Source organism: Leishmania mexicana, chromosome 34, assembly GCF_000234665.1.
Source record: "Leishmania mexicana MHOM/GT/2001/U1103 complete genome, chromosome 34".
Lineage (NCBI taxonomy): Eukaryota > Euglenozoa > Kinetoplastea > Trypanosomatida > Trypanosomatidae > Leishmania > Leishmania mexicana.
Window position 1 is genome coordinate 1,703,019 of NC_018338.1, and position 25,351 is coordinate 1,728,369.

The 25,351-nt window shown below is 57.5% G+C and overlaps 11 protein-coding genes across 11 annotated transcripts; all 11 read left to right on the top strand.

Annotated features, from left to right (window-relative positions):
- Nucleotides 1–1,212: 1,212 nt before the first annotated feature.
- On the top strand, nucleotides 1,213–2,571 carry LMXM_34_4560 (conserved hypothetical protein; the record flags this gene model as incomplete). The annotated part of the gene is made up of 1 exon (XM_003879403.1): nucleotides 1,213–2,571. One exon carries the CDS (start codon nucleotides 1,213–1,215, stop codon nucleotides 2,569–2,571), a length of 1,359 nt encoding a protein of 452 aa, XP_003879452.1.
- Nucleotides 2,572–3,197: 626 nt separating this feature from the next.
- On the top strand, nucleotides 3,198–3,614 carry LMXM_34_4570 (conserved hypothetical protein; the record flags this gene model as incomplete). Its single annotated transcript, XM_003879404.1, has 1 exon — nucleotides 3,198–3,614. One exon carries the CDS (start codon nucleotides 3,198–3,200, stop codon nucleotides 3,612–3,614), a length of 417 nt encoding a protein of 138 aa, XP_003879453.1.
- A 570-nt stretch (nucleotides 3,615–4,184) lies between these two features.
- Nucleotides 4,185–5,864, top strand: LMXM_34_4580 (conserved hypothetical protein; the record flags this gene model as incomplete). Its single annotated transcript, XM_003879405.1, has 1 exon — nucleotides 4,185–5,864. One exon carries the CDS (start codon nucleotides 4,185–4,187, stop codon nucleotides 5,862–5,864), a length of 1,680 nt encoding a protein of 559 aa, XP_003879454.1.
- A 611-nt stretch (nucleotides 5,865–6,475) lies between these two features.
- LMXM_34_4590 (putative phosphatidylserine decarboxylase) lies at nucleotides 6,476–7,534 on the top strand (the record flags this gene model as incomplete). Its single annotated transcript, XM_003879406.1, has 1 exon — nucleotides 6,476–7,534. The coding sequence occupies one exon, from the start codon at nucleotides 6,476–6,478 to the stop codon at nucleotides 7,532–7,534; it is 1,059 nt and encodes a 352-aa protein (XP_003879455.1).
- Nucleotides 7,535–8,436: 902 nt separating this feature from the next.
- Nucleotides 8,437–9,975, top strand: LMXM_34_4600 (conserved hypothetical protein; the record flags this gene model as incomplete). Its single annotated transcript, XM_003879407.1, has 1 exon — nucleotides 8,437–9,975. The coding sequence occupies one exon, from the start codon at nucleotides 8,437–8,439 to the stop codon at nucleotides 9,973–9,975; it is 1,539 nt and encodes a 512-aa protein (XP_003879456.1).
- A 997-nt stretch (nucleotides 9,976–10,972) lies between these two features.
- On the top strand, nucleotides 10,973–11,836 carry LMXM_34_4610 (conserved hypothetical protein; the record flags this gene model as incomplete). The annotated part of the gene is made up of 1 exon (XM_003879408.1): nucleotides 10,973–11,836. One exon carries the CDS (start codon nucleotides 10,973–10,975, stop codon nucleotides 11,834–11,836), a length of 864 nt encoding a protein of 287 aa, XP_003879457.1.
- A 638-nt stretch (nucleotides 11,837–12,474) lies between these two features.
- Nucleotides 12,475–13,344, top strand: LMXM_34_4620 (putative protein kinase; the record flags this gene model as incomplete). The annotated part of the gene is made up of 1 exon (XM_003879409.1): nucleotides 12,475–13,344. The coding sequence occupies one exon, from the start codon at nucleotides 12,475–12,477 to the stop codon at nucleotides 13,342–13,344; it is 870 nt and encodes a 289-aa protein (XP_003879458.1).
- Nucleotides 13,345–15,563: 2,219 nt separating this feature from the next.
- Nucleotides 15,564–17,042, top strand: LMXM_34_4630 (conserved hypothetical protein; the record flags this gene model as incomplete). The annotated part of the gene is made up of 1 exon (XM_003879410.1): nucleotides 15,564–17,042. One exon carries the CDS (start codon nucleotides 15,564–15,566, stop codon nucleotides 17,040–17,042), a length of 1,479 nt encoding a protein of 492 aa, XP_003879459.1.
- Nucleotides 17,043–18,387: 1,345 nt separating this feature from the next.
- Nucleotides 18,388–18,732, top strand: LMXM_34_4640 (conserved hypothetical protein; the record flags this gene model as incomplete). The annotated part of the gene is made up of 1 exon (XM_003879411.1): nucleotides 18,388–18,732. The coding sequence occupies one exon, from the start codon at nucleotides 18,388–18,390 to the stop codon at nucleotides 18,730–18,732; it is 345 nt and encodes a 114-aa protein (XP_003879460.1).
- Nucleotides 18,733–20,420: 1,688 nt separating this feature from the next.
- Nucleotides 20,421–21,518, top strand: LMXM_34_4650 (putative protein phosphatase; the record flags this gene model as incomplete). The annotated part of the gene is made up of 1 exon (XM_003879412.1): nucleotides 20,421–21,518. One exon carries the CDS (start codon nucleotides 20,421–20,423, stop codon nucleotides 21,516–21,518), a length of 1,098 nt encoding a protein of 365 aa, XP_003879461.1.
- A 1,849-nt stretch (nucleotides 21,519–23,367) lies between these two features.
- On the top strand, nucleotides 23,368–24,660 carry LMXM_34_4660 (putative small nuclear RNA gene activation protein (SNAP) 50; the record flags this gene model as incomplete). The annotated part of the gene is made up of 1 exon (XM_003879413.1): nucleotides 23,368–24,660. The coding sequence occupies one exon, from the start codon at nucleotides 23,368–23,370 to the stop codon at nucleotides 24,658–24,660; it is 1,293 nt and encodes a 430-aa protein (XP_003879462.1).
- Nucleotides 24,661–25,351: the final 691 nt, after the last annotated feature.

The window sequence follows — 25,351 nt, forward strand, 5'->3', positions numbered from 1 at the left end:
GCACACGCATGCAAAAAAAAGAAAGAAATGTTTCCTGTAGTGCGTATAATAGACGTAAACTGAAAGAGGATGGCGCGAAAGGTGGCGGGGCAGGGTCTCAGATAGCGATGCGCGCTTGAGTGCAAACACGTCAAGAAAGAGAGAGATGGTGCGCGAGCGGTGTCCTTTTGCTGTGCCGCACGTGGGTGAGGTCCCTCTCCCGCCCTTCCACTTTCTCCTGTCTTACTTTTGCTTGACTTTTTTCCCTCCCCTCGTGTGTGTATATGTATATATATATATATGTGTTTGTGTGTGTGTGTGTGACAGCGTGCCTGTGTTTACACAAATGCCGAGTTCGCGACCATCACACATTTGTTTTCCTTTTTCGTGCTCTGTTGTGTTTTCCCTCTTTTTTTCCTTTCCCACGCGCGCAACGTTTGTGGGGTCCGGCACACACCTATGGCGGCCGGCGTGCTCTCCGGCTATTCGCTCCTGGCTTCCTCTTCCCTTTTTCCTTGCCGCGTGGCACGTGGAGGCGTAGGAAAGCGCCGTAGAAACACAACAGGACAAACAAGATGCAGCCATCATGAGTGGTGCCGCAGTGAAACGTTTTGCGTCCGCAATAGGCGAGTGTCTTTTATTATTTTACTTGGTTCCTGAGACAGAGACAGAGAGTCCCCCCTTTCGCCTCTTCCAACAGCCTTTACCCCTCAATCATCTACTAGAATGTAACTCGGCTTCCGCCACCACCTCACGGCTCGTGTGTGTGTAGGTGTGTGTCGTTGACATTAACTGCGGCACCTTCAAGTCACCTTGCTTTCGCAAGACTCGCCCCCTTCCCGGGTTGCTCGTCGGCATGTAGCAACACTGTGCAGGGCGTTACAGGACTAGCATACACCCTACGGCGCGGACGCTCCCTCTTCCCCTTCCTTTATTCATCATGCTGTCATCTTTTGCGCCGCGCTCAGAGAAAGCGACGTAACCGAGTGGCCCCCCTGAAGTCTGTTCTCCGCGGAAGCCGGAGGGGGAGGGGGCGCTCCACAAACACATACGTTCACACACGACTTTCAACCATATATAGACATATATAGATATTCATAGATGCATCCAAGAACGTGCGCCCCTGACTCATTACATGAGCATGCCGAACGTCAATAGCACCGGCGGATTGCATCCTTTATCGCTGTCGTGAGCATTCACGTACACACACATTGATGTGCCTCCGTCGGCACCATGTCAAAGGCAGTCAAACCAGTGAAGCGAGTGACCTTTGGCCCAGTCACATACTTTTCTGCACCTCTCATCGAAGCCTCACAAGGCCCAGACTCACATGAAAACAGCCGTCTCGTAGATGCACCGGCGCTGCGCCCGCGCGTGTCGAGGCCGGCGACAGTGGCGATCGGCGCTGCTGGGGCAACGCCGCACGTACAGAATCAAGCGGACGGACTCCTTGAGATGGGAGAACCGGAGGAGTACGCGGCGCAGCCAACGCTATCCCTCGGCTCAGCCGTGGATGAACCCTACGCAGCACTGTCGTCTGTTCAACAGGCCGCTAATGTCCCCACTTTCCACAACTGGAAGGGAGGCGACACGCAGGACCGGACACCGGTGTCACATCCGCGCGCGACTCCCGCGACCTCACCGGTCACTCGGCTGGAGTCGTCCGACGATGACACGTACGACACACCGGTGGAGAGCAGGCCTGCCACACGGCGTCATCTGATGGGCGCGGCAAGGCTCGACGGTCCGGGGACCCGCGAACCGCCACTGTCAATTTTGGAAAAGTCGCCTACGCTTTCGCAGCTGGTGTCAGCAGTGGACGACGTCCTTGGCGGCTCCCAGCACACCCCACGGAGTCCGTTGGCGGCCTCCTCCTCTGCGATCGATCCTCGAGGCAGCTGCTATTCAACGGAGGTCGCAGCGGATCGATCATGTAGGACGAACTCTTTCCCGCCGACGCCAATGAGTCTGGTAAAGGTGCAAAAGACCGACGCATATGACACGAGAGAAGACAGCGGATGCTCCAACCCACGGGTCGTGGCAAGGCGCTTGGTCCACCACCGGGAAGGAGACGAGGGCGTCACAGCAAGCGGTTCCACCTGCCATGCCTCCCAGTACATGGCCGAGTCGACGGTGGCGCTGACTGTGCCCAATAATGCAAGTGACAACGCGCACCCATCCTTCTGCGTCTTCTGCGGAATCGGTGCGAACTGCGGGAATGCTCAGGAGGCACTTCCACTCTGCTTCTCTGACGGCATTGCGTATCACACGGCGTGTGCCCTTTGGTGTCCAGAGGTCTTCTACGACATCGAACTCGGCACACTGAAAGGCATTGCAGACGCGGCACACCGAGCTCGCCTTATCAAATGCGCGTGGTGCCGCCAACCAGGAGCGGGGGTCGGCTGCGCCTGCCCGACGTGTCAGCTGAGCTTTCACGTCCCTTGCGCGGTGAAAGCGCGGGCGTCGATTAGTGTGCAGGCATTTGTGCTCTACTGTCCAGCCCACAGATCCGCCACCGTCAGCAGAACTGCTGGAGATCAGTTCGATCCCTCAGGCGGTGGGGCGGCCCTGAAGAGGACCAAGGTCGAATAGCAAACGGGGGGTGTCTTCGGGACAGGCACGGACGCCTGTCTCCTACGCTGCGATGTGCAAGGCGGCAAGAATGAGATACAACGCCGCTTTTAGAGGTGGAAGCCCGTCGTCTCTGTCACGCCTGCCCTACCTGGGAGGGCTTGCCGCAATCCCAAGCCAGTTTCGAACGCAAACAGCACCACTGCTGCGCAATCGCGAGAGGCACCAGTGAAGGAGGGGGGCCCTGCTGCGGCGCTCACGAAGAGTCTGCAACGACTTTCCTTCTTGTGCTGTCGTGTTTTCTTTTTTGTCGGTGCGCCTTGCAGCGTCGGGGGGTACACGTCTGCCTACACGCACTTCTCCCACAATGCACGGGTGTCTTCTCTCCGTGTCTTTCATCAGCATGAGATCTACTTGCCCCCACCGTCTCTCTCCCCTGCTCCTTTTGTTTCGCTTCTTCCTCGACCATCGATTTCAGAAGGTCCTGTCGCCCCTCCCCTCTTATCCCTTGTGCTGACGTGAGCGGATTCGGCGCAGCAGCGATCCGCCTGCGCCGCGACTTCGTTGGTGCTCTCCCATCACAGCAACAGCAGCAGCCAAGACTGTCGTGTACGATACGCTACCTCACTTGACAGCCTCGCGTGAAGATGCTATGCGCATCTGACCTCAACGCTCTCGTGAGCAACGCCGTCGGCGACGGCGTTCTCATGGTGCTGTTGCTGGACGCCTCCGGCAACGCCATCGCGACCGCTTTTGCCGGCTCCGCTGCGCAGAAGGATATGATGTACGCGCCAGTGGTCGCAGCCACGGCAAACATGTGGCGCGCATACGCTCGCAGCGACCTAGCAGTGAACAAACTGAACCTGGAACTGGAAACTGAATCGCTAGAGCAGATGATCGTGATCTTCCCGGACAAGAAGATCTGCGCCATGTCTGTGGCGGACACAGCGGTTGTGTCGCTCTTGTCGGTGGACAACTCTGTAACCGAGGGCTTTCTCAAGCTCAAGACGGCTGCTCTCCAGCGTAAGCTGGACCGACTTCTGCGGCCCGTTATGGCAGTGTAGAAAACGGAGAAAAAAGAGGTAGCTGCAGCAGACGCTCAGCAATCAAACTGCCGCGTAGGCGTGTACTCCTTTTTCTTTGGCTGAGTATCTCTGTCATGTTGATGAGAAGACACGTCAAGGACCTCTGAGCACTGCCTCTTCGTCTTCTCTTCTGTATTATACAAACCTTTCCGTGGGCGGTGGATGTATGGGTGTGCACGTGCGTGCGATGTCTGTTGTGGCATTGTCTGCCTCGTGTCTGCGTCCGTCGCCTCTTTTCTGTTTCTCGCCCTTTTCCGGTGTGTGTGTGTGTGTGCTAATGTTTGAACAACTTGTGGCAACGCCGTGCCTCTTCAGAGCTTTCCCCCGAACACGTCTTTCGCTTCTCCCTGTCTGGTGCAGTCTGCCCCACCCCCTCCCTCCCCTCCCTTTAGCGCCGGCTCTCCGACTCCCTGCGCCCCTTGGCATACATCTCTCCTCCGCACAACTCCCTTCTACCCCACCCCCTTCCCTGTTTCTCCTTTCGTTCTCGTTGCCCTCAGTGGGCAACCTGCGCTGTTGGCAACATCTTAGACGAAGATTGTACGGAAAATGCTCCGCTGTTACCGTGCGCCGCGGCTATTCGGGTCACCGAAGGCGCAGCTGCCACCTTTGTCAAGTGTGCCTTGCATTGGGCAAACCCCAGCCATCACTTCTCGGAACTACCATAGCGACTCTGGCACTTCAGCAGTGAGCTCTGCCGCCAATGTTCTGGCGCTGCCTCAAGGCGCTCCCCAGACGTACCTGGACTACATGGACCGCCTGTGGAGCAGCAAGTGGTTCGGCACGGTGGATGAGAGCGCGGCTGCGGCTGCGAGGGCACATATCGCCTCCGCTGACCCCTCTTTGTTTACGCAGATGTTTCTCTCATGTCAGCAGACACTAGACGTGGAGGCTGGCACGGTCCTTTTTCTCGCTGGCGCCCTCACGCGCCTGTGCACCCTCTTCCTCTCGCTCTACGGGGAGCGAGCAGGGGAGCGGATGCGGCTGGCTCTGCCGGAGCTGAAGAAACCTCAAGAGGATTTCAACCGCGTCTACTTCAACGACTTGGCCTCCGCCATGGAAGTGCAGATCGCCGCGAGCGTGCTCAAGAGCCACCGTCGCGCGGTGTTTGGCAAGTATCGCACCTCGAACCTCAAGTGCATTGCATCTGTTGGCATGGCGCCAGTGATCATGACGGGGCTCTACCAAGTCTCCGCCCTGTGCGAGAATGCCTCCCTCGACGTGGGAACCTCCTCGTACCTGTGGTGCACTGCCCTGACGCTACCTGACCCGTTTCTTGTGCTTCCTATTCTCACGTGTGCCATCACGCTGCTCAACTTCGAGCTCTCCTTGTCGAAAGAGATCAAGACAGGCTGGATGCGAAACGTGATTTGGGGCGCGCGACTGGGGTGCCTGTGCGTCATTCCCGTTCTGTCGTCATTTCGCTCTGGGGTGTGTCTCTACCTGATTGGCATGAATGCGGTGGGCCTGCTGCAGCCGCTGCTCTTGCGCTCTGCCGTCGTTCGGCAGTGGTTCGGATTTCCCTCAGCAGAGCAGATAGCCGCCGCAACACCTCGCCGAAGCGCAACGGTGCCTCGGACGGCGGTCAGCGGTCGCGCAGCAACACTACGAGAGCGTATCGTGGCGGCTGTGGCGCCGGCAGAGAATCCGGCGGTTGCCGGCGTGACTGTGAAGGCCGGTGATGCAGCGGCTGATGTTTTGAAAACGAGTATGACCGCTCAGTTTCCCTATCTCAGCCATCTACTGAACCCGCAAGTCGACGACCATCAAGAACTTTTCGCCAAGGCCCCTACTATGCAGTCAAAGCCAGACCTCAGTGGTCGTACCCGCGGGGCTTGGTCTTCTAACCGCTTGCAGGGGCAGCAGTGCACCCCTTTTGCGTACACCGGTGCTGCTCCTGCCCATGGCAGCCGCTATGCACGAGGTGCGAACCCGCTCATGCAAGAAACGCCCCTGCATCGTCAGGCACCGTCATCTAGCCACGCATCGCCACGCGAAAACGACGGTGCTGGAGAACGTAGCGGTCCTGCTGCGTCTGCTGGGGGGGAAACATCCGGTGCCGCATCAACCGCTGCTGCGAAACGCCCACCGAAGCCGAAAGGGTCGGCGTTCGCGTCGAGTGGGTGGAAGACCACACAGCTGTCGTTCTCGGAGGCGGACTTTATGCCGACCTACTCAAGTGGGACTCGATCACACCCTTCATTGTCATCGTCGCAGCCGCACAAGTGAATCGTCGTCCCTAAAAACGTTGACGCGGTGGTGATGCGGTTGGTCTCTCTCTTTCATCGTGTCTCCGATGAGGAGAGGGAGGACATGCCTCCGCTTATAACAGAAAATAATGATTCATGCAAGAGCGACAGACGTCAACGTTTTGCTTGTTGGCAGCGTGGAGGGGTGTCGAGTGTAATCTGCATAGAGACCGCTTCGTGATTTTTTTTGGCCCCCCCCCTCCTATAGTTCGCAGGTCGTCTCAAGAAACCTCTCTGTGACGGCTCAGTGCTGTACTGGTTGCCGTGTGGAAGCACGAGCACGCCTCTGTAGACAGACCTCATGCTTCACGCTCTATCATCCCTGACCTTTGGTTTTGGAGTAGTATTTTAATGTCGGCCCTACCCCCACCACCTGCCCCTCCACTCTCTCAGCGCCTTGCTGTACATCTCCTTCTCGGCTTCCATCGTGGGCTTTCTTATCCCAGCCACTCACTGCTGTCCTACCGCTGCTTAGGCACCGACACCGGGGACGGATATAAAGGCACGTAGCGTGGTTGACCTTCCCGCGCTCACACGAAGCTCTTGAGTGTTGCAAGGCGCACCACCACCCAGTCACAGCGCTGCGCAACAATGGCGCCATTCCGTATCACTCCTCCGTTGCGCTTTTACAAGCACAATCGCGGCATCCGTCTTTCAAACCCGTCTCGTCGGTGGCTGTACAACCGCATTTTCCTCGGTGGCATCGGCGCGTTTGGCTGTTACCTGACGCTGCGCTATCAACTCGCTGCGTGGGAAGCGTCTAGGAATCCGGAATATGGAAACAGCCTGTGCTCCAGCGACATGGTCGACTTCCTGCTCTACATGCCCTTCAACCTCTTCTCTAACACCGCCGGCCGGCTTGTAGAAAACGAATCCATACCGGCGTGGGTGCACAACTGGTTTGCGCAGGCTGTCGTTTACTGGTACGCACTTGACATGTCGGAGTCGGTGCAGAAGACCAACTTCGAGACCTTTCAGCAGTTTTACGTCCGCGACTGGGCGCCGGAGGCACGCCCAGTAGATGCTGCGGCCTCTGTTGTCGCCCCGTGCGATGGTCAAGTGTTGGCATTGAACACAAATGTGGAGAGCGCCTCGCTTGTGCAAGTTAAGGGACTTACCTACGGCATGCGCTCCCTCTTGCAGGATACCCCTCCCCCGCTGAACACGGACACGCACCGCCGAGTGGCCGTTGTGCTTCACATGCGCAACAAGGACTTTCATCATGTCATCGCACCACTATCATTTGCGTGCGAGAAGAGCATCTACGTGCCCGGCTCCCTGCTGCCGACGACCGCGGCCGGCTATCATTGGATCCCTTCCGTTCTCACCCTCAACGAACGCCTCGTACTACAAGGGAGGTCTAGCGACAAGGCCCAGCTTCCGGTTTACATGGCCCTAGTTGGGAGCACTCTCACCGGACGCATCACGCTCTACATGGATAAGCGCGTTCGCACAAACTACCTCGACCCACCAGCCTACGCAGTGCACTCACCGTACGCGTCGAAGCCAGCTGTGGCGCGCGGCGAGCGACTGGCGACGTTCAACTGGGGATCATCTGTCGTCCTGGTAATGGATGTACCTAAGAGCTGCACGGTGCTCAAGCGCGCAGGTGATGTTGTGAAGGCTGGCGAGGCACTCTTCCAATTCTAATGGCTGCGCTCCCCTTACGGTTCGTCTCTTGTCACAGTTTCTTTTTTTCTTTGTGTGTGTGTAGAGGGTTCACTTCACAGATATTTCTTTGCTCTGCGATCTTCTCTCTCCCGCTAGTGTCAAACGGGCGCTGTGCGTGGTCATCGGCCGTCTGCTCCGGTGGCGAGCGTACCATGCATCGCCGTCGTCTTCAGTGCACTCTGCCATAGTAAAAGCCAGCGCAATTTTCGCGCTGAAAGCTGCCGTGCGGGTTCTTGTATGGGTGTGCTGCTCGTGCGAAGTCGCCCTTACACATACACACACTCCCCCAGTCCATTCCTCTCTGTCGTCGGTGTTCTTCGTCTTTCTAACGGATTTTTTTTTTGAAGAGGAGGGCAGGCAGAAAACGATGCGGAGTGGAGAGGCGACCTTGTAGGAACACCACAGGCAGCACACGCTGCTCTGACAGTCTGTCTTTCGTGGGAACCTGCTTGCTTGAGTACTGGCATCTGCCCATTGTATGTATGTGTGTGTCTCTATCTCTGGATAAGTCACCGTGCGTGCACGCCCGTGCAACTTGGTTTTTGTTGGGGCTATTGTCGTTCCTACACGACCACTTCTGCATCTCTGCTGTTCTCCCTCTCTTCCTCTCCGACATTGTAGCGCTACACGAAACGCGCGCGTCTTTCACACATCCCCGCCCACGGGCGCTCTGGCCTCGGCCCTTCCTCTGTCGCTAGCCCTTCATCCTTTCCTCCTTGCCAGGTGGTGCAGAGCTGAAAGGCGCGGCAACGAAAAAAGGTACACAAACAGCGCTGCAAGGGCAGCGGAGCGCGAAGCGTTTCTTTGCATCCATCCAGTGTGACGTGCAGCACCCGCTCGTCCCCTAGATACCCCCGAGCACACACACACACGCACATGCCATGTCACTCGCAGCCATTGACGATCAGCAGAAAGGCGATGTCGTCCATCTGCAGTATCTCCTGCGCAAGCGGGAGTACCACCTGGCCGAGCTCATCAACGAGGTCGTTTTTGCGGAGCAGGAGCGTTACAAGGCTGTGCAGGAGGCACACGGCCTGCGCGAGCTTGCCACTGGCCTCGAGGACGTCATCAACAAGCTGCTGGAGTACCACATAACTATTCACAGAGAGGTGCTTCTTCCAGTGCTGAAAGATTCCGCGGACAACAGCGGCGACACACGCAGCGTCGGAGCGTCCCCGGCAGAGAACGCCACAGCCGTGGGGTCTTCAAAAGACCTCCTCGAGGACCTGCTTGGCGAACCGCGTCTTCCCAGCGAAACGAAGAGGCTGCTCCAGACGGCGCTGCAACAGAAATGGAGAGGCGAGCGACTGTCGAGCGGTGGTATAGAGCTGCACGGTAACTCTTCCCCTTGGCGACCGCCTGCCGACACAGAGGCGTCAGTGCAGCAAGCCACGCATCGTGCCGTTGCCCTCAGTGCCTCTCTTCTGCAAAACCAAGAGAAATTGGCGCAACTGCTGCACAGCATTCAGACCCAAGCAAAGAATCTGCTTCATCACTGGGATTGCTTAGGCGGCACGGGAGCACCAGACGGATGCCCGTCTATCGGCGAGCCCACCGTGCGACAGCAGAAGCCAACAAGCGACGTCGCGCCTTTCCGACTGGAGAACCTACACCAGCACAGCGACCGTGCTCGGGCAATAGAAGAGGCCCTGCGAAGCGTGGAGAGGGAGCGCGACGCCTTACAAGTGCAGCTGCGCGAGCGCGATGCGGCTGCTGCCGCTGCGGCGGCGACAAGCGCACCAGTGCCGGTTGTGCAGCCAGCCGAGTCGTGGATGGAGGAGAGGGCACAGCTCCAGAAGGAGCTTGCCTACGCACAGCAACGCGTTCTGCAAGAGCAGGCGCAGAATCAGAGGCTGAAAAGGCAAGTCTCCCAACTGGAGAAAGTAGCGTCGGCGTCGCCGATTGCGCCATCTGCGGCGGGCCCATCCACCTGCACGCATTGTGAGAAGACGCGCGCAGATATGAACAAACAACTGGCGGACTACCACGCCGCCAAGACAGCGTGGAAGGCGGAGGAGCAGCGCCTGAAGGAATATATTGCATCCCTTCGACTCCAGGCGAAGGAAGCCGCCAAGGATACTTCACTGCCGTCAGCGTTTCCGTCTGTCGGTGCATTGGTAGGCACACCTCAACGTGGCCCATCGTGGCCCGCAAGTGAACGCAAGATTGGCCAGCTCGAGACCAAAGTTGCCGCCATGAAAGCAGACCTTCAGATCATGGAGATGCGCTTGGCAATCGCGCAGGATGAGCGGGACGCTGAACGGCGCCGCATCCTCGCCGCACACGAGAGAGAGCGGCAGCACCTGCGCGACGAGAGAGACGAGTGCCAGAGAATTATAGACAAAATGTCCCGTGAACTGCAGGACCTCTCTCAGATGAGCTCCAGCACACCGCCGGCCATCACAAGCACCGCCGGCTAACGGAACGCAAGTCGGAAAACAAGTCCATGGCGCATCTGAGTAGAACCTCGGACGTGTATGCCGATATCATCGAACGGCAATGGCCGCATTCTCTCCCTTCCCATTCTTGCCTTTTTTTCGGCTGTTTGTTTGTTTGCCTCATCTTCGTTTTTTGGTTGTTTGATTGTTACTTGCCCCACTTGTACCGGCACGGGTGATGTACGTCTGTGCTCATGTGCCCGGCTGGCCCGCAAACGCCCTCGCTCGCTTGCCCTTCCCTCGTTTTCTTTTTTGTTTTCGCGGATCTGCTCATGCGCACACGTTTCGCTGTGTTGGCGAAAGAGAGAAAAGATGGATAGCGCAAAACGAAAACGAGGACAGAAGGCTCCGCTTACATAGGAGGGACGCTGAGGGAGAGAGTCCGGTGATGGTCGTGTTGCGCCTTGTTTACTGCATCGCCCCACTGGCACTGGCACGAGCACGAGCAGCGCGGTCGGATATGTTTCACGGTGCTTGTCCGGCCCATCCGCGCATCGCGTGGGGGACAGGGAGCCGGTCGCTCACATACGCATGCAACTCCTCCGTCTCTGCTCACCTTTTGTGTTTCTTCACTCCACGCCCCTCTCTCTCCTCACTTTCGTCATTTTGCCGTTTTGTATTATTCTCATTCTCCTTCACGATTCCGTTGCACCCTCGTCCTCGGACACCCGCGCATGCACACGGCACCCACGGTGTCGTACATGGGGGAGGAAGAGACACGAGAAACACGCAAGCGTCACTCAGAGGCGCAGAGAGGAGTGTGGAGTCCGACTTCGAGAGACGCAGACAAGGAAACGCGGTGCCAGCTCACCTCACGGAGTAGTCCGTCGTGCGTGTCTGTCAATCTGTGGGAGCGTGGGTCTTTCCTCGTTCGCGCGTCGCGCATATCCTCCGTCGCAATTTCTCTGTGCGCGTTTTCTCTTGCCGTCTCTTTTGTATTATTATTTTTTTTTCTCGCTCGCTCTCATGTTCAGGTGCAATGTCTAGCGTGACGCCACAGATACCTTTCAAGGCGTGGCTGAAGCTGCACGCCAAGGCGATTTGCCAAGCGCTGCCGCTTTCTCTTCTTATCGTGGTAGAGGCACGTGATCTCTACTACCGCGCCACCTGGGACGTCACCCCGGTGCCGCCGAGCAAGTTTGAGATCGGGGATGTTATTGCGGTGTGCAACCGGTGGTACACACTACCCACCTGGAGCCACGTTATGTACAGCTGGCTCTCTAAGGTGCTGCTCAAGTCGTGCTGGGACGACGTCGGCGTCATTTCATCGGTGAAAAACGGCACGCCACACATCCTCTACGTAGACTTCCACGGCGTGCACGAGAAGCCCTTGGATGCGTTTCTGGAAACGCGCTGCCCTCGCGGTGCGGCGGTTCGGAAGTTGCACCGGGACGAATGCGTACCATCGCTTAGCCCTACTATCGCAGATCTCTTTCGCAAGGAGGTGGAGAAGATCTCCGTGGAGCCGTGGTTCCTCTTCTCGGCAAGCATGCGTGGGGGCAGCGAGCACAAATACTACGAGTTCTGTGTCCGCATGCACGAGCAACGGTGCAAGATACACTCCATGCTGCAGCGGCGACAGTCGCGGCCGGCGATTGAGGCGCAGCAGACTTCCTTGAAGGAGATGGAGGTGATGCGGCAGCATCTCGCCAAGTTCGTGGAGCCGGTGACGCACTTTCACCTCTACAACGGCTCTCTCGTGGCATCCTTATTCGCCACGTACGGACTGGTTGACCGTGAGATACCCTCACCGTCGCGATACGTTCCACAGGACTTTGCCCACACAATCCCCTTCCTTGGCGCCACGACGCTCGATGAGCCCATTGTCTTCTTTAGGAACTGAGCAGTGAAGGGCGGTGACTGCGCTTAACCGCGGCCGATTGAGGTTGCGCAGGTGGGTCAGATCGTCCAACGATGTCTTCATGGGGACGTGAGCCGAGCTGGAAGCGTGGTCCTGATCCGTCTTCACACCCATCCTCGACAAGAAACGCGAAGTGTAGCTGACGAAAACGGGGCAGGGAAGGAGTCCGTCACTAGTTTGGTGCTGGCTGTAATGATGCTCGAACTGCGCAAGTGAGAGCAGGCGCCAAATTGTGGCCCTCAGCTCATCATGCAAAGATGCCGGCTTGCGTTGCTATCATGTCTACTCCGCTGACTTGCGCAAGTGAATCGTCTCTCTTTTCCTGTCTCGGTATTCTTTGTGTGGGTGTGTGTGGTTTCACCTTCTCCACAACGGTCACCCCCCCCCCTTCCCATGGACACGGCGTGGCACCTGTCGCGGCTCACCCCATATTGCTGTGGTTTGCATGTGGACGGTGGTGGCGCAACAGAACAGGCAAACGGAAACGCAAGCACCGAGCGATTCGTCGCCCTCTACCTGTCCTTTTCAGACAGGCACTATCGGCTGCGAAGGGCGCCTGCAGCAACTGCGTTTCTTTCCACAGCACGACTCCGCAGCGCTACCACAAGCAAGCTGGTGCAATGACGACGACGACGTTGTCTTCGCCGCAGCTTCCATCGTTGGGCAACCAAGAAAGCGCCTGGACGCGGCGCATCCGAAAATCGGATGTCTACCCCTCTTCACTAGAGGCCACCCGCGCACGGGTCGAGGCCCTGCGCGGTCGATGGCGCGATGGCGAGGCGGCAAATATCGTCCCCATCACGCGGGCCGTGTGCACCCCGCTTTACCTGCGTTTGGAGGTGGATGAATCGCTGGCCCTAGAGCTGCTGGGGCCGTCGTGGGAGTACGAACCGTACAGCGCGCCGATGGGCGAACGTGACGCCGCCCTCTGTGTGTTGTCGGTTGCCCAGCTCCTGTCACGACTTCACGCAGTAGGCGTGGTGCATGGACACCTGCAGGGAGGAGTAGTGCGGCACCACACAGGGGATGCACTACGTATCGTTGTTATGGAGTGCGAACTGCCCATGACCGCCCTCGTTCCCTATGGAGGGGTAGGGAGTGAGGCGCGGCAGTGCGCCGCGCCGGAGATTCTGCGAGGAGACCCCTACGCTGGGGCGGCCGACGTTTGGGGACTGGGTGTCCTCCTCATCCAACTGCTCCTGGGGTCGGCGAAGTCGGTGTGCACGTCTGACCTCGAAAACTCTGATCTCTTGTCGCCGTTCATCTCCTCGTTGGGCCCAAGCGCTGCGAGTTTTGTGTTGCCGTGCTTGAAGAGTGACCCGCACGCTCGCCCGCTTCTGCTTGAGGTGCTGCAGCATCCATTTCTAGCGTCGGCGCTGCCGGGCCATGGAAACGAAGTCGGAGACGAGCAGAGAAGCGACTGCAGCAGCGAGGACAGCAACACCAGTGAAGGCGAGGAAGGGGAGGATAGCGATACCGACTCTACTTGAACACCACGGAGGACCTCTTTCTCGCGCCCATCGTCGTCTCCTTTCCATTGTGTTTTGTCTTCTCTTTCCCCATTTTGTTACGGCATTGGACCTGTATCAACTGAGCCCCCCCCCTCTCCCACACGCACACACACGCACGCACACATAAATACACAGAGAGACTGTGCGGATCACCGTCGACAAGTCGCCGTGACACCCCTCCGAAGAAGAAAAAATGTTATCGAAAAGACGCACGCGTTGACACCCCTTGAGAGAATGCTGTTGACGCACAGGTGACGCAGCCGCTACCTGATCTTGCCGGCGACTGCACTGCCCGGCCGCCAGCAGCGATAAAGTGTCACCGGTGCGCAACACGGCTTCCACTTCTCTGTTTTTCCCTCCCCTCTCCCTTCTGCTATTCGACGGCTGCGCGCACGCGCCGTCCAATAGGGCTCCACGATGGCCAGACGAGATGAAGGTGATGTGATGGAAGTAAGCGTTCCGTCACTGTGCTCCCCCTCGCCGACGAAGTGCGACGGAGACACTCTCGTCCCCATCGGTGAGTAAGCCGACGCGGCCCTTTCTGACATACGGTACAGAGAGCTATGGCACGCCGTAGTCTTTCTGGTACGGTGGCGGTGTGGGTCCCCACCACCACCACTCAAATACGTGGTACGTCTGACCAACTCGTTGGCTGATGGTTTACTTTTGCGCGTCCAAGCGACAGCTCTGCGATGGGACGATCGAGAAACGAGAAGTACGGGTGGTAATCACAAAGCATAGTGGTATCACAAAGAGTTACTTCTTTACCTCTTCGTCACATCACTCACATCCGGCAACGAAAGGCTCGTTGGGCCTGCGTTAGCTTTTCCTTTTGGAGCCCTCACCGTGGTCCCAGGGCCCAGTACACCCACTCTTTCTGGGGGACTCCAAGCGGCCTGCACAGCCTGCCCTCGGGTATGGCTGGCGGACTCTTGGCGTCGGCGGACAGGTCTGTGCTGGCGCTGTGCCCAAGAGACACACGGCCACGATGACGCTTGGACCAGCTCAACACCAGTCGTGTCCGCGATGCAACGAATGCACGCATCCAACAGCAGCTTGCTTTTTTTTGTCTGCCGTGGCTGCATTGCGGCGGTGTGGAGCGTACTCCTAGACCTCGCGTATGCTGTACGTGCTGGTATTGCAGTGGGCTGAACGACGCCCAACGGCGCTGGCAGGTGCGGCTCCTTCACGGACACCTTTTTGTGGGTTTTTTTCAGTGCGCCATTCCAACACAAACAATCAACAAGTATGTGTGCATGCACATCGACAGTTCACCTACCACTGCTGCACCGCGGCGATGTTTATTCCGCCTCCAGCTTCATCGGCAAGATACATATTAAACGGTTCGCGCTCTCGTTACCGTTTTTTGTTTGGCTTGCCGAATCGCCACCTCTCCCACACCGTTGGTTCAGCTTTGCGATCCCATTGTGGGGGCTTAGTGTTTGGCACGCGCTTGGCACACAATCACCAGACGCATATGGGTTCAGCGAAGCGGCAACGAGTAAACAGAGGAACCAAAAAAGGGGGAGAAGATGTTCGAGGAAGCCACTCGGCGTGGGATCTGTGCGGTGGCCGTCGCGAAAAGAAAATGCGAGCGAATGGGTGTGACGGTGTTTGGTGTTAGGTTTACAACGCCCATCGCATTTTTGCCTCTCGCTACTCATCTTCCCTCATCGTTTTGTGCAACTGTGGCGTCTCGTCATGGTGTTGTCCTCACGTTTCGAACAATATCAAACATGTTTTCTGCTCTCTTGCATCTGGCCCTGTGGCATGCCCTGCCATTGCTGTCTCTCTCTCTCTCTTTCCGCCTCTTTCTGGACAACTTGATGAAACCTGTACATGGTCCACTCCGCCACCACAACGCTACCTGTTGGAACGTGTGTGTAACAGGACGGTCTTTGACACGCAAGCACCCATACATGCGGCTTGGAGGTACTGTTGTCTCTCTCTCCTGCTGTTCCCATCCCAATCGCATTGTGCGTTTTCGTCGACACCTCGCACACGTAACCGCGAAAGGCCACCCCCTCATTCTCTGGCGACCGTGCGTGTTTGTTCGCGTACTCTGTTGCCTACTTTGCAGATAGGCCCCAGCGCAGGCATATATATATATATATATATCAGGGTACGTTGACAGCCGTTGTGCTAGCCTGTCCTCGCTATTTATCCCCCTCCCCCTGCGAACAAGCATTTGCAGCACCATGGCAGAGGGTGGCGTTGGCGGTAGCGACGAGAGCTTTATCTCGTTCGCGTTCGCGGTGACGTCGGTCATTCTCATTGTGCTCTACATCCCATGGATGATCGGGAAGGCACGCCGGTTAGTGCTCTACTACCAGTCGACAAAGAAGGAGCAGGCGAGCATGGTAAGCCCATTGACAGAACTGTGGGACTCCGCAACGTACATTCCGCGTGTGCTGTACGCCGTCGCCCAGGACCCATTGACGATCGTTGCCGGTGCGAAGGTGTGCGCTGCGGAGAAAGTTTTTTTTCTCCGTTGCGTGATGCCGAAGTTTCTCAAGTTTGTCATCCGCCCTCGCATCCTGTTGCCGATAGCTTGGTTTGTACTCTTTTCCTCCGCCATGTACGCCTCCCTCACATTCGATCCGCACGCCATTCTTGGACTGCCATCCTCGGCCTCCACCGCTGAGATTCGGAAGACTTATCGTGCCCTCTCCAAGCGGTACCACCCCGATCACAACAAGACGGAAGGCGCCCGTGAGCTGTACATTCAGGTGCGTCGCGCCTACAAGGCGCTCGTGGACCGAGAGGCATTTGAGGAGGAGGAGAAGCAGACGGTGCAGGAGTTCTCCGTTGGTGTGGCGCTCCCGCGTTTTCTGACTTCTCGCGAGCATGACGGGCTCGTGCTGTTTGGTCTCCTTGGACTTCTTATCGGTCTGCCTATCTACATCTGGTACACCTTCACAAACGACAAGAAAGTTCCGCGGCTGCTCTGGCACATCCGCTTCGACAAGGAGCGCGTCGAGCACTTCCTGCAGCACTTCGGCATCCCTGTCGATCCCAAGTACGTTGCCCGGCGCAGCTCACGCCGTGCCATTCTGCGGACCCTCATCGCACTCAACATCGTGCCACCGAACGTACGTGAGGACATTGCCAATGCGTTTCCTCCGCTCCCCGATTTTGTGCAGCGGTGCATCGAGGCCGAGAAGAACGCAGCGTTGTTCCGCAACTTGGGTCTCGATGCCAAGGCGGTCGGCGCCCTGCAGTCGTACATGGCTGTGAACGGCGTCAAAATCGTGGACGAGTACGAGGCGGCGAACCCGCTGAGCAGCGAGGAGCCCAAGGCGGACGATTTCCATCGTATTCCACTTTCCGCGTATCGTGCCACCCGCTATCTCTTGCAGCAGCACACGGTTCAAGTAGACCGTGCGCTGGAGGAGCTTCAGGTGGCGATGGGCGGCAACGTGCCAAGTGCCAAGAAGTTGTTGAATCTGCATGACGAGCTCTACGATCTGCTGGACATGGTGTACCTGCGCTCCGAGAAGCCCAACAAGCAACTCGTCATGAAGCTTATCGCGGTGCCGCAGCGAGTTTCGGACATTATTGACGCCATAGAGCCCGAGCTGCAGCTTGTCTACCACCGATACTACAAAAACTACATGAACCAGATTCAGCAGCAGCAGCAGCGCGCCGCCCGCGGCGGGGGTGCGCGTCAGCAATAGCACGTTTTTCATCCCCACCATGTTCTCCTTTTTTCCCCCGCACCCCTTGATAAATCCGCGATGACGAGAGGGAAGGAACACACCTCAGTGCCCCAACTCTTTCTGTGTATGGGAAGAGGCAAAGCACCCCCTCCCCTATCCCCTGGCAACGCAGAGCCCCAGGTCCTCTGGCGCTGACAGGCTCACGCGTCTACGCCGTAGGGAAGCCAGTGCGATGCATCGCCACGGATGTCGGCAGTGTGTCAGGTGCTGAATGGCGTTGCGTCGGAGCGGCCGGCGTCCGCGCGGCACCAACGCATCTCTCACCCGGCGACCGGCACGATGGGGGAGGCGGCTGGGCGGCGTCGGGCGAGGCAAAGGGGGGGAGGAAGGCTGGTAGAGCACGAGGCAGGGGGCGTCGTGCTCTCTGACGACTGCGTCGGCGCCTTGCTGTAAGGCTCATCTGCAGCGCTGCTTCGCACGACTCGAGGAGGCCTGTGAGAGGCCGGGGGTGGTGTGGAGTGGAGTTTCACTCGCGTGTGGCAGAGAGTGGGCACGTTGATGCACAGGGAGGTGAAAAGGAAATGACACTATGCGCATACCAGCGGCGGCAGCTGTAGAAGGTAACGAGGCGAAGAAGAGAAGAGAGACAAGGTGCTACCAGGCACAAACACAGAGATCTCGAATGTGCAGTAGTTCTCTGGGAGTTTTCGTTTATATGTACAGGTGTCTCTGCTCGGGATTTCGTGTGTCGTTGCTCCCAATGACATGGTGCGATTTCTCTTGGGCCTTCTCATCACCGATGCGTAGCAGTAAAGGTTCGTCTTGTTTGCATAACGGAGGGAAGGAGGCGAAGGAGGTGCTGTAGGCACCGCTGATCATAGTTCAACCCGCCACTTCTGTTTCCTTTTTATCAGGCCCCTTGCCGTGTAACGGGGAAGAGAAGCGGAGGGAGGACTGGGAATGCACCACTGGCACCGTGAGGCCGATGCTGTCCAAGAGCACAGGAATGATATACCTGGCAATGGATTGCACGGCTTCGCGAAAGAAGGATCTGCACCCGCAACGGCGGCTGATCGCCTCAGTCATGCGTAACGACGCGTTTCTTTTCCGTTTTAGGCGGCAACCCCACTGCGAGTCTGCCCCCACGTATCGCTGCATTTACTCTCTGAACACAAATGTCGTTCATCTTCGGCGCTTCTTCTCTTCTTCGTCACGACCATCACCCCCACGCCACTCTCCCCCTCCCATCTTCTACCCCCCCCCCACACACACGCATCTGATGGACATGCACACATGAGAAGTTTTTGTACACTCGAGCGCATGCAAAGACCCCTTCTCATCGACCCGCAGAAAAAAAAAAGCTATGGCCAAGCTAGAGCAGCGCAACCTTCAAAAGCCGCGAGGGGAGCCAAAGCACAAGCTGGACTCTCTCAAGGCAAAGACCAGCGTCAAGCAGAGGTGGGACAAGAAGATGAAGGAGAAGGAGCGCGTTCAGCGCGTGCGCAACTTGTCTCAGCAGCTCAAGGATGAGATCAACACGGAGCAAAAACGAGCCGCAGAGGCTCGCAAGGCAAATCAGCAGCGCAAGATCGAAAACGAAAAGAAAAACATGGTCGTTCAGAAGATCAAGAACGAAAAGGCGATTCGAAAGCTGAGCCCAAAACACCGCCGTGCCGCGCGCATCTTCATGCTACATGAGCTCAACTAGCAACCGTAGTGGCCACTGCTTCTTTACGCTCACCTTGGTCTGTTTTACCTCACCTTTTCCTTTCGTCCCTGTCGATCCTGTGTGTTTATCGGCATTTTTTTTTGTGTGCGTGTGCACACCATCCGTGTTCAGCTGGGATATGACGAGTAAGCTAATGTTGGGCGCTGCATACAAAAACTATCGTGCCGTCTTCTAAGTTTCGCTGGTCGCACGCGACTCTCTTGTGTGTGGAGGGGAGGTCTTCCTTGGTGTTGCGCTGAGCACTAACAACAAATCAGAACAACGCTGTCGTTCTTACCTCTCGTACTGCGAGGGCCTACAGGGCAGAAGTCACCCAAACGAGCAGGCACTTCAGTTAGACGATGCCAGAACTGTGGTCAACACTCTAGAGTGTCCGTCTCTAGAAACCTGCCCCCCCCCTTCCTTCGCTCCTCTCCACACGCTCCCGTAGCCTCCGCACACTCTCCCTCTCCTTCCATCTCCATACACCGTACTTCGGCCTCCTCCTCTGCTCCCTTGCTGCCGTTGCTTCTTCTCCGCCTCACGCGCACGGGAGGTCGTTCTCTTTCGCTGCGTTCGCCCTCCCCCACCCCCTCCCCCCTCTCGTCTCGCTCACTACATTCGACCGACATTCTGTAGTTGCACTATCGCTCGCTGGCTGAAGCCTTGGTGCACTTCCGATTCGTGAAGTGGTGGGAACCGTGCAGCAACGCAAGACACAGATGTAATGCTGCTTTTCTTTTTCGCCTGTGTCAATTTCTATCAGTCTTTAATCTGTCGGACGAGCAACCACCGGTCATACGCGCAGGTGTGTGGACTGTTTTCTTACTATTTGTGTGAAGCTCCTGGGTGACCACCGGTACCCTCGTCATCGCTGCCTGCTCGCCATTTCCCCCACCCCCTCCCTCTTGCATCTCTCGTGCAATCAGTCGCTGCTCTGTTTTTCTTCTCTCTTCCCTCATCTCATCCCTCATCGGAAAGACCCGCCAGGACAGACACGGCAGATAAAGGTCACGGGTAGCGTCGCACGACTCATGTGAAGGGCGTCTGCGCCTACACTATCATTTTTTTTTCGCTCCCTACTTCTTTCCTTCCTTTTGGTCTGCTCACCAGACGCCTCACCTCTCTCCCTCGCTGCATCGCTCGAGCCGTCATTCGAAGGTGATCTCTCTTGCTTTCTGTGTGATCTGCAGCAGAGCCGCGTGTCCCTGTTGGTCATCGTGCGTGCGTGTGTGTGTGTGTGGGTGGGTGGGTCCCTGTTGGCGTCCGTTTTCCATCCCAGCATTCCTTCCTCCCTTCGTGCCTCTTCTCGCTTTGGGGGGGGGGGGATTTCGCCCTCACTCTGTGCTGGTGCTGGTGCTGGTGCTGTTTCACTTCATTTTCCACAGAGTAGCTCTTGGTAGCAGTAGCTGCCCACATAGACACACACACGCGCACACACCTTTACGTCACCCTCTCTCCTTGCTTTTATGTAGTCTCTCACCCCCTCCCGTTAGTTTGCCGCCCCTCCACAACCTCACAAGCGGCACGTAAATAGTTACCGTCTTCCTCCTCTCCTGTGTTCCCGCAACGTTGCTTGCTTTTCTTTTTGTTGTTGCTGTCGTTGGGCAGTTGGGGCCAACCGAACTTCGGGGACGCGACACGCATACGCGCACGCACCCTCGACCAGAAGCACACCGACGCATCGTATGGATACACGGTGTTGCACCCCGCCGTCCATTGGCGGTGGTGATGATCTCCTTTTAGCCTCCTGCCGGCATCAGCTGTTCGTGAACGAGGAGGACGATCGAGAGGTGGAGAACACGGCGCTGGAGACGAGCGTGACCTTGCGGCCGTCCGACAGCTTTCCGCGTCTCTCCCAATCGCACGCATCTGAGGAGACTCGGCCGAGCGACCCACTCGACACCAACGTGGAGCTTCCCTCACCCAGACGCCTGCCACGCTCTCCGCGACGCGCCTTTCAGCCTATCCCGATCAACCTCCCCAGCGACAACTGCTTCGGCCGAACCGCCTTTCAGGGCTGGCCAGTGGAGGCGACTGCCGGTGACGGCATCACAAGCACACCCTGGCGGCCCCCCACCACGTCGGGGCAGCGCAGCGCAGCCTCCGCAGCAGCATCAGCAGCCAACGCGAGCATGGCACATATGCAGACACCGGAAGTACAGCGCACAAACTACGCCGTGGCCTCTCCCAACATAATGGGGCATCTGCTCTACACACCCCAGATATCGCCGGTATGCCAGGCCTGGCGAACCAGCCTGGATGCCGAGCTCGACAATGTGAACACACGCTGGGCAGCCGACCAGTTGCCGTCCCTTACAACGCTCATCGACAAGGCCCTCTACGTTGGCGGCTTTCCAGATTCGCAGACGGTGCCGCAGCTGCACGCGCTGGGCATCCGCCACATTGTCAACTGCTGCGCGCAGGACATTCGCACAGCCCCCGAAGTGGCTGAGAGCTTCCACCTGCACCACTTTGAGTCATATGACTCGGAGGAGTACTTGATTCTCCACCGCGACTACGACGCTTTTGCCGGGCTGATGTCCACCATTCTGGAAAATGGGGAGAAAGTCTTCGTGCACTGTATCGCTGGTGTGAATCGCAGCGTTGTGCTGTGCGCGGCGTTCCTCATGGACCATCTCTCGCTGAATCCGGTAGAGGCGGTTCGCGTGTTCCGTGCCAATGGACGCATGCGCATCTTGGACAACAAAGGCTTCCGCCATCAGCTCATTGACCACTACCTGGAAAGCATAGAGCAACACGACGCAAGCGTAGGACTGCTGTGAAGGAAGGAGATGGCCACGTGTAAATGCTTCTCTATTCAGTTTACACTGTCGGGGACTTTCGGTTTCTTTCGCCCTCCCCCCTCCACCGTTGGCGGCACTCGTCTCTCCCGCCTCTCACCCTCTCAAGGCGCGTTGAGAACCGTTTGTGTTGATTCGCTGATGCTCAAGCACATCTGCTGCTCTTTCGCCGTGCTGAAAGACGGCACCACTCTCCCCCTCACCTTCACTCGCGCGCAGCCACGAACGCCCGTTACATTGCAGCACACACACACAGGAGAACCCCCCCCCGTGATGCGCGCGCCGAGACGCCGTGTTGCGCTTATCGTGCCTGCGGCCTCCTCTCTCAAGTGTGTGTGTGTGTTGATGCTGATTTCTGCCGAATCGCGTCGCTTTGGTTACGTTTCTCTGTTGTTCTTCTCATGTATTGTCCCCCTCCCCCTGATCGACGTGTTTTGTCCTTGCCGCTGACGGAGCTGTTCTTTTCGATGTAGTTGGTAGATGGACGCACAGATGCGTGTGTGTGTGTGTGTGGTTGTGTGCCCCCTAGTCGCCTCTTTGGGTCCTTTCTTGGTTGTTTGGACACACACACACGCACACGCCCACTTACACAGGCAAGAGAGAAAGCAATGCAAAGGGAAGGGGGTCTGGAGGAAAGACGTGTTGTCAGTGGCTCTCCAATCACATGCTCGGTGGGTAGGAGAAGTACGTTCGGCAGCAGAAGCGCTGTGTGTTGCTGCTGCTGCTGCTGAATGTGTAACCCGTCTGCGTTGTTTCGCGCCTCCCTGTCTTGCGCACTGGTGTGCGGGAGATGTTTGCTAGAAAACAGAGGTGTGTATGTATGCTCTCAGCGCTGTTATTGGAGTCTTGCGTCTCCGCTGCCGAAAACTCCGATGAAGCACAGCCATGCAGCCAGAGAGGACGGCGTGTGTGCCTGTGGTTCCTGGTGAGATCCTTTTTTTGTTTGCGTGTTTCTTTGTTTTCGTTCTCCCAGCATCCCCCCCCCCCCACTCGCCAGCCGCACGTTCCCTCCTGGGGCAGCACATGCATATATGCACGCGTATATCTAGACCTCCATCGAGCCTGACCGGAAGTCTGGCGTCGTGGTTGGTGTTGTTTTACGGCTCATTTTCCTCTTGTACATTTCTGTCTCTCTTTGTTCTTGCAGCCCCGATCAGAAGAAGGCGAATCACCGGGATGACGAACTCCCCACTCACGCATCCATGTCCTTGTCATGGACCCACACGAGTCACTGTTGCGGATTTTGTTGGTGCTCGTAAGGGCCGACGCACATGTGCAGTCATGCACCGCCTTCATGGAAAGGAAGTGGGAATTCGGACAGAGCACGGCGGTGACGTCGCCTCTCTTACCCCGCCCTCCTCCCGCTCTCGCAGCACACCCGCCCTCTCCCTTGCAGTGGACAACAACGGTGTTTACTTGTTGCGCTATTTTGATATGCACTCGCAACAACAGCAACGAAAACAAAAAAACGGTAAGCCCAAGTGAACGGCAGAAAGCACGCCTAAGAGTGGCTGTCCTCTCTCCGTCTCCGAATGTCTGCGAACCCTTTCCTAACTCTCCCCACCCCTCCCTCCTGTTGCTCTCTTCCACCTGTACGTTCAGCGCCGCCACCGGTCAGCTGGAACCAGGACACGGAAGGCGCTTACGGTGCACCTGTTCACTCCATAGAATACTTCTTGTGTTTGCTCCTTCTCCTCCCCCTGTTCTCTCCCTCGCATCGATGCACGCAAACGGATTGCCTGCGCGCTCCTTCCGCGTTGACCCGTTCACCTTCCTCGTGCCAGGCGGCCCCGACCATCATGGTAGTAATGGATCCTCGCCGGCTGAGCCGATGACCCTACGCCGGATAGCGCACGAGGTGGTCAGCATTCCTATCGAAGAACTGCGTGCCGTAAATGAGGAGCCGCTGGCAAGCATGCCAGCCGACGCTGTTCTCGAGCCCGGCACGAAGGTGAGGTTGCCTGTGGTCTTGGACTATCAGGGCAGTCCCTACGGAATGGCGCTGCACCTGGGTAGTGCCGAGGCGCAGCTGCAGGACTGTGAGGCGCTCCTTGACTCTCTCGTGAGCTCTTGGGAGGGCGAATACGGCTCGCACAGTTTGGAGTGCCTTCCTCCACGTAAGGTGTGCTCGCAGACGGAGGCGGTGTTGGCCAAGGTGCACGAGGAGGCGATTCGGCAACTGCCCAAGGTTGAGGCGGGTCTTCAGCGGTTGGGGAAGCGAGAGGCAAAACTGCCGCTTCTGGTGGAAGTCGGGGCGATCAAGGCAGCCGAGAGCGCCATCGAGGAGTCGTTCCAGCGAGCCGTCGCGGGGCTCGAGAGTTTCAAGAAGGAAAATGAAGCCTGTGGAAGAGTCGCTCCGGCATTGTTGAGCTCTAACGACCTCATCCCGGCCTCCCTCCACACGAAGCGCGACGAGGGCGAAGACTACTGCGTCATGCACACACACCGGTGGGAGTTCGCGGTTCATGGAGTGCGCTCAAAGGAACCGCGTGAGGTTTGGGCGGTGCTCTCCTGCCAGCCGCTCGTGGCGCTGCTGGACGCGATCGACTGCCCGACAGCACGGGACCCGCTTACCACCTCACGAAATGCCTTCCTCTTCATCCACGGCGTCTTCTACATCGATGACCGGCATCGATCGCACGCGGACTTTGTCGACCTCAGCGAGGTTATCCGGAGAAACGACCCTTTGCAGGACGCGTCGAACTTTCACGCTCTCGAGCACCAGGGCTTCGCTCGGTGCCCCGTGAAGAGCGCGGCAGAGATCACTTTCAAGGACCTCAACATCAAGATGGGTGAGTCGTGCCTGCTGCGGCACTGCGGCGGGTGCGACCACTACTTCTTCCTGTCGCATGCCCGAAGCCTGAGCGGCTACCCGCGCAAGGAGCGAAATGAGTTCCCGCACCGGGTGGCCAAAGTACGAGAGCAGGCAAGGCGGTGTCTGCTCTGTCGATTGTTTCCCGCCACGGTTGCGCTCTACGAGGACCCACTTTCACCTGAGAGTCCGGCCTTTTACTGCGCGGTATGCTTTGATCTTCTGCACAGCAGCGACACTCCCGAGGAGGCGGCGCAGTACCAGCGACGTGAAGCAAAGGACTTTGGTGAGGTTTACTTCAAGGCGACGTAGCCTTCCACCCAGCTTACACGCGTCCCCCTTTGGCACCGTGTAGCACCTTTCTCGTCCACCGCGACGGCTGCTTGTCGACAACAAGTGTCTTTAATCATTCCAAACTTACACAATACACAAAAAAAACAAGATGGCTCCACCCTCCTCCTCCTCCTTTCTCAGCGTCACTGTGAGCAGCGAGGGTGGGGTTCGGACATGTGGTGCTATACTACTCATGGGGCAAATAGGGGCTGAGGGGTGGGGAGGGGGGTTAAGCTCCCTGTAGATGCACGTGCTCTGCTGTGCGGTGTATTTTACTCCCTCTCCCTTCCTGTGTGTGAGTGGTGTCTTCGTCCACCGACTCGCTGAGGGCGTGCACACATGCACACATATATATATATATATTTATAATGCTGCCACACACTTCTTTTTTTTTTCACACCCCCACCCCTCTCTGCATCCTCTCGCTCTCTCCACGTCTGTCTCCTCTGCATTTGTCGGGGGGCGGAACCACAGTTCCATCGCGTTTTTTGTTGTTTACTCTGCACACAAACGTACGCACAGACGCGCCCCCCACCCACTCACCCCCTCCCAAGTCTCCTATCTACCTAAAGGGACTTCCGGAAGTGACACTTTACACCTACACGTGTGTCCTTGGCAATTTCTCGTCTGCAGAATCGTTCACCCGAACACTCTCTCACTCGGACGAGAG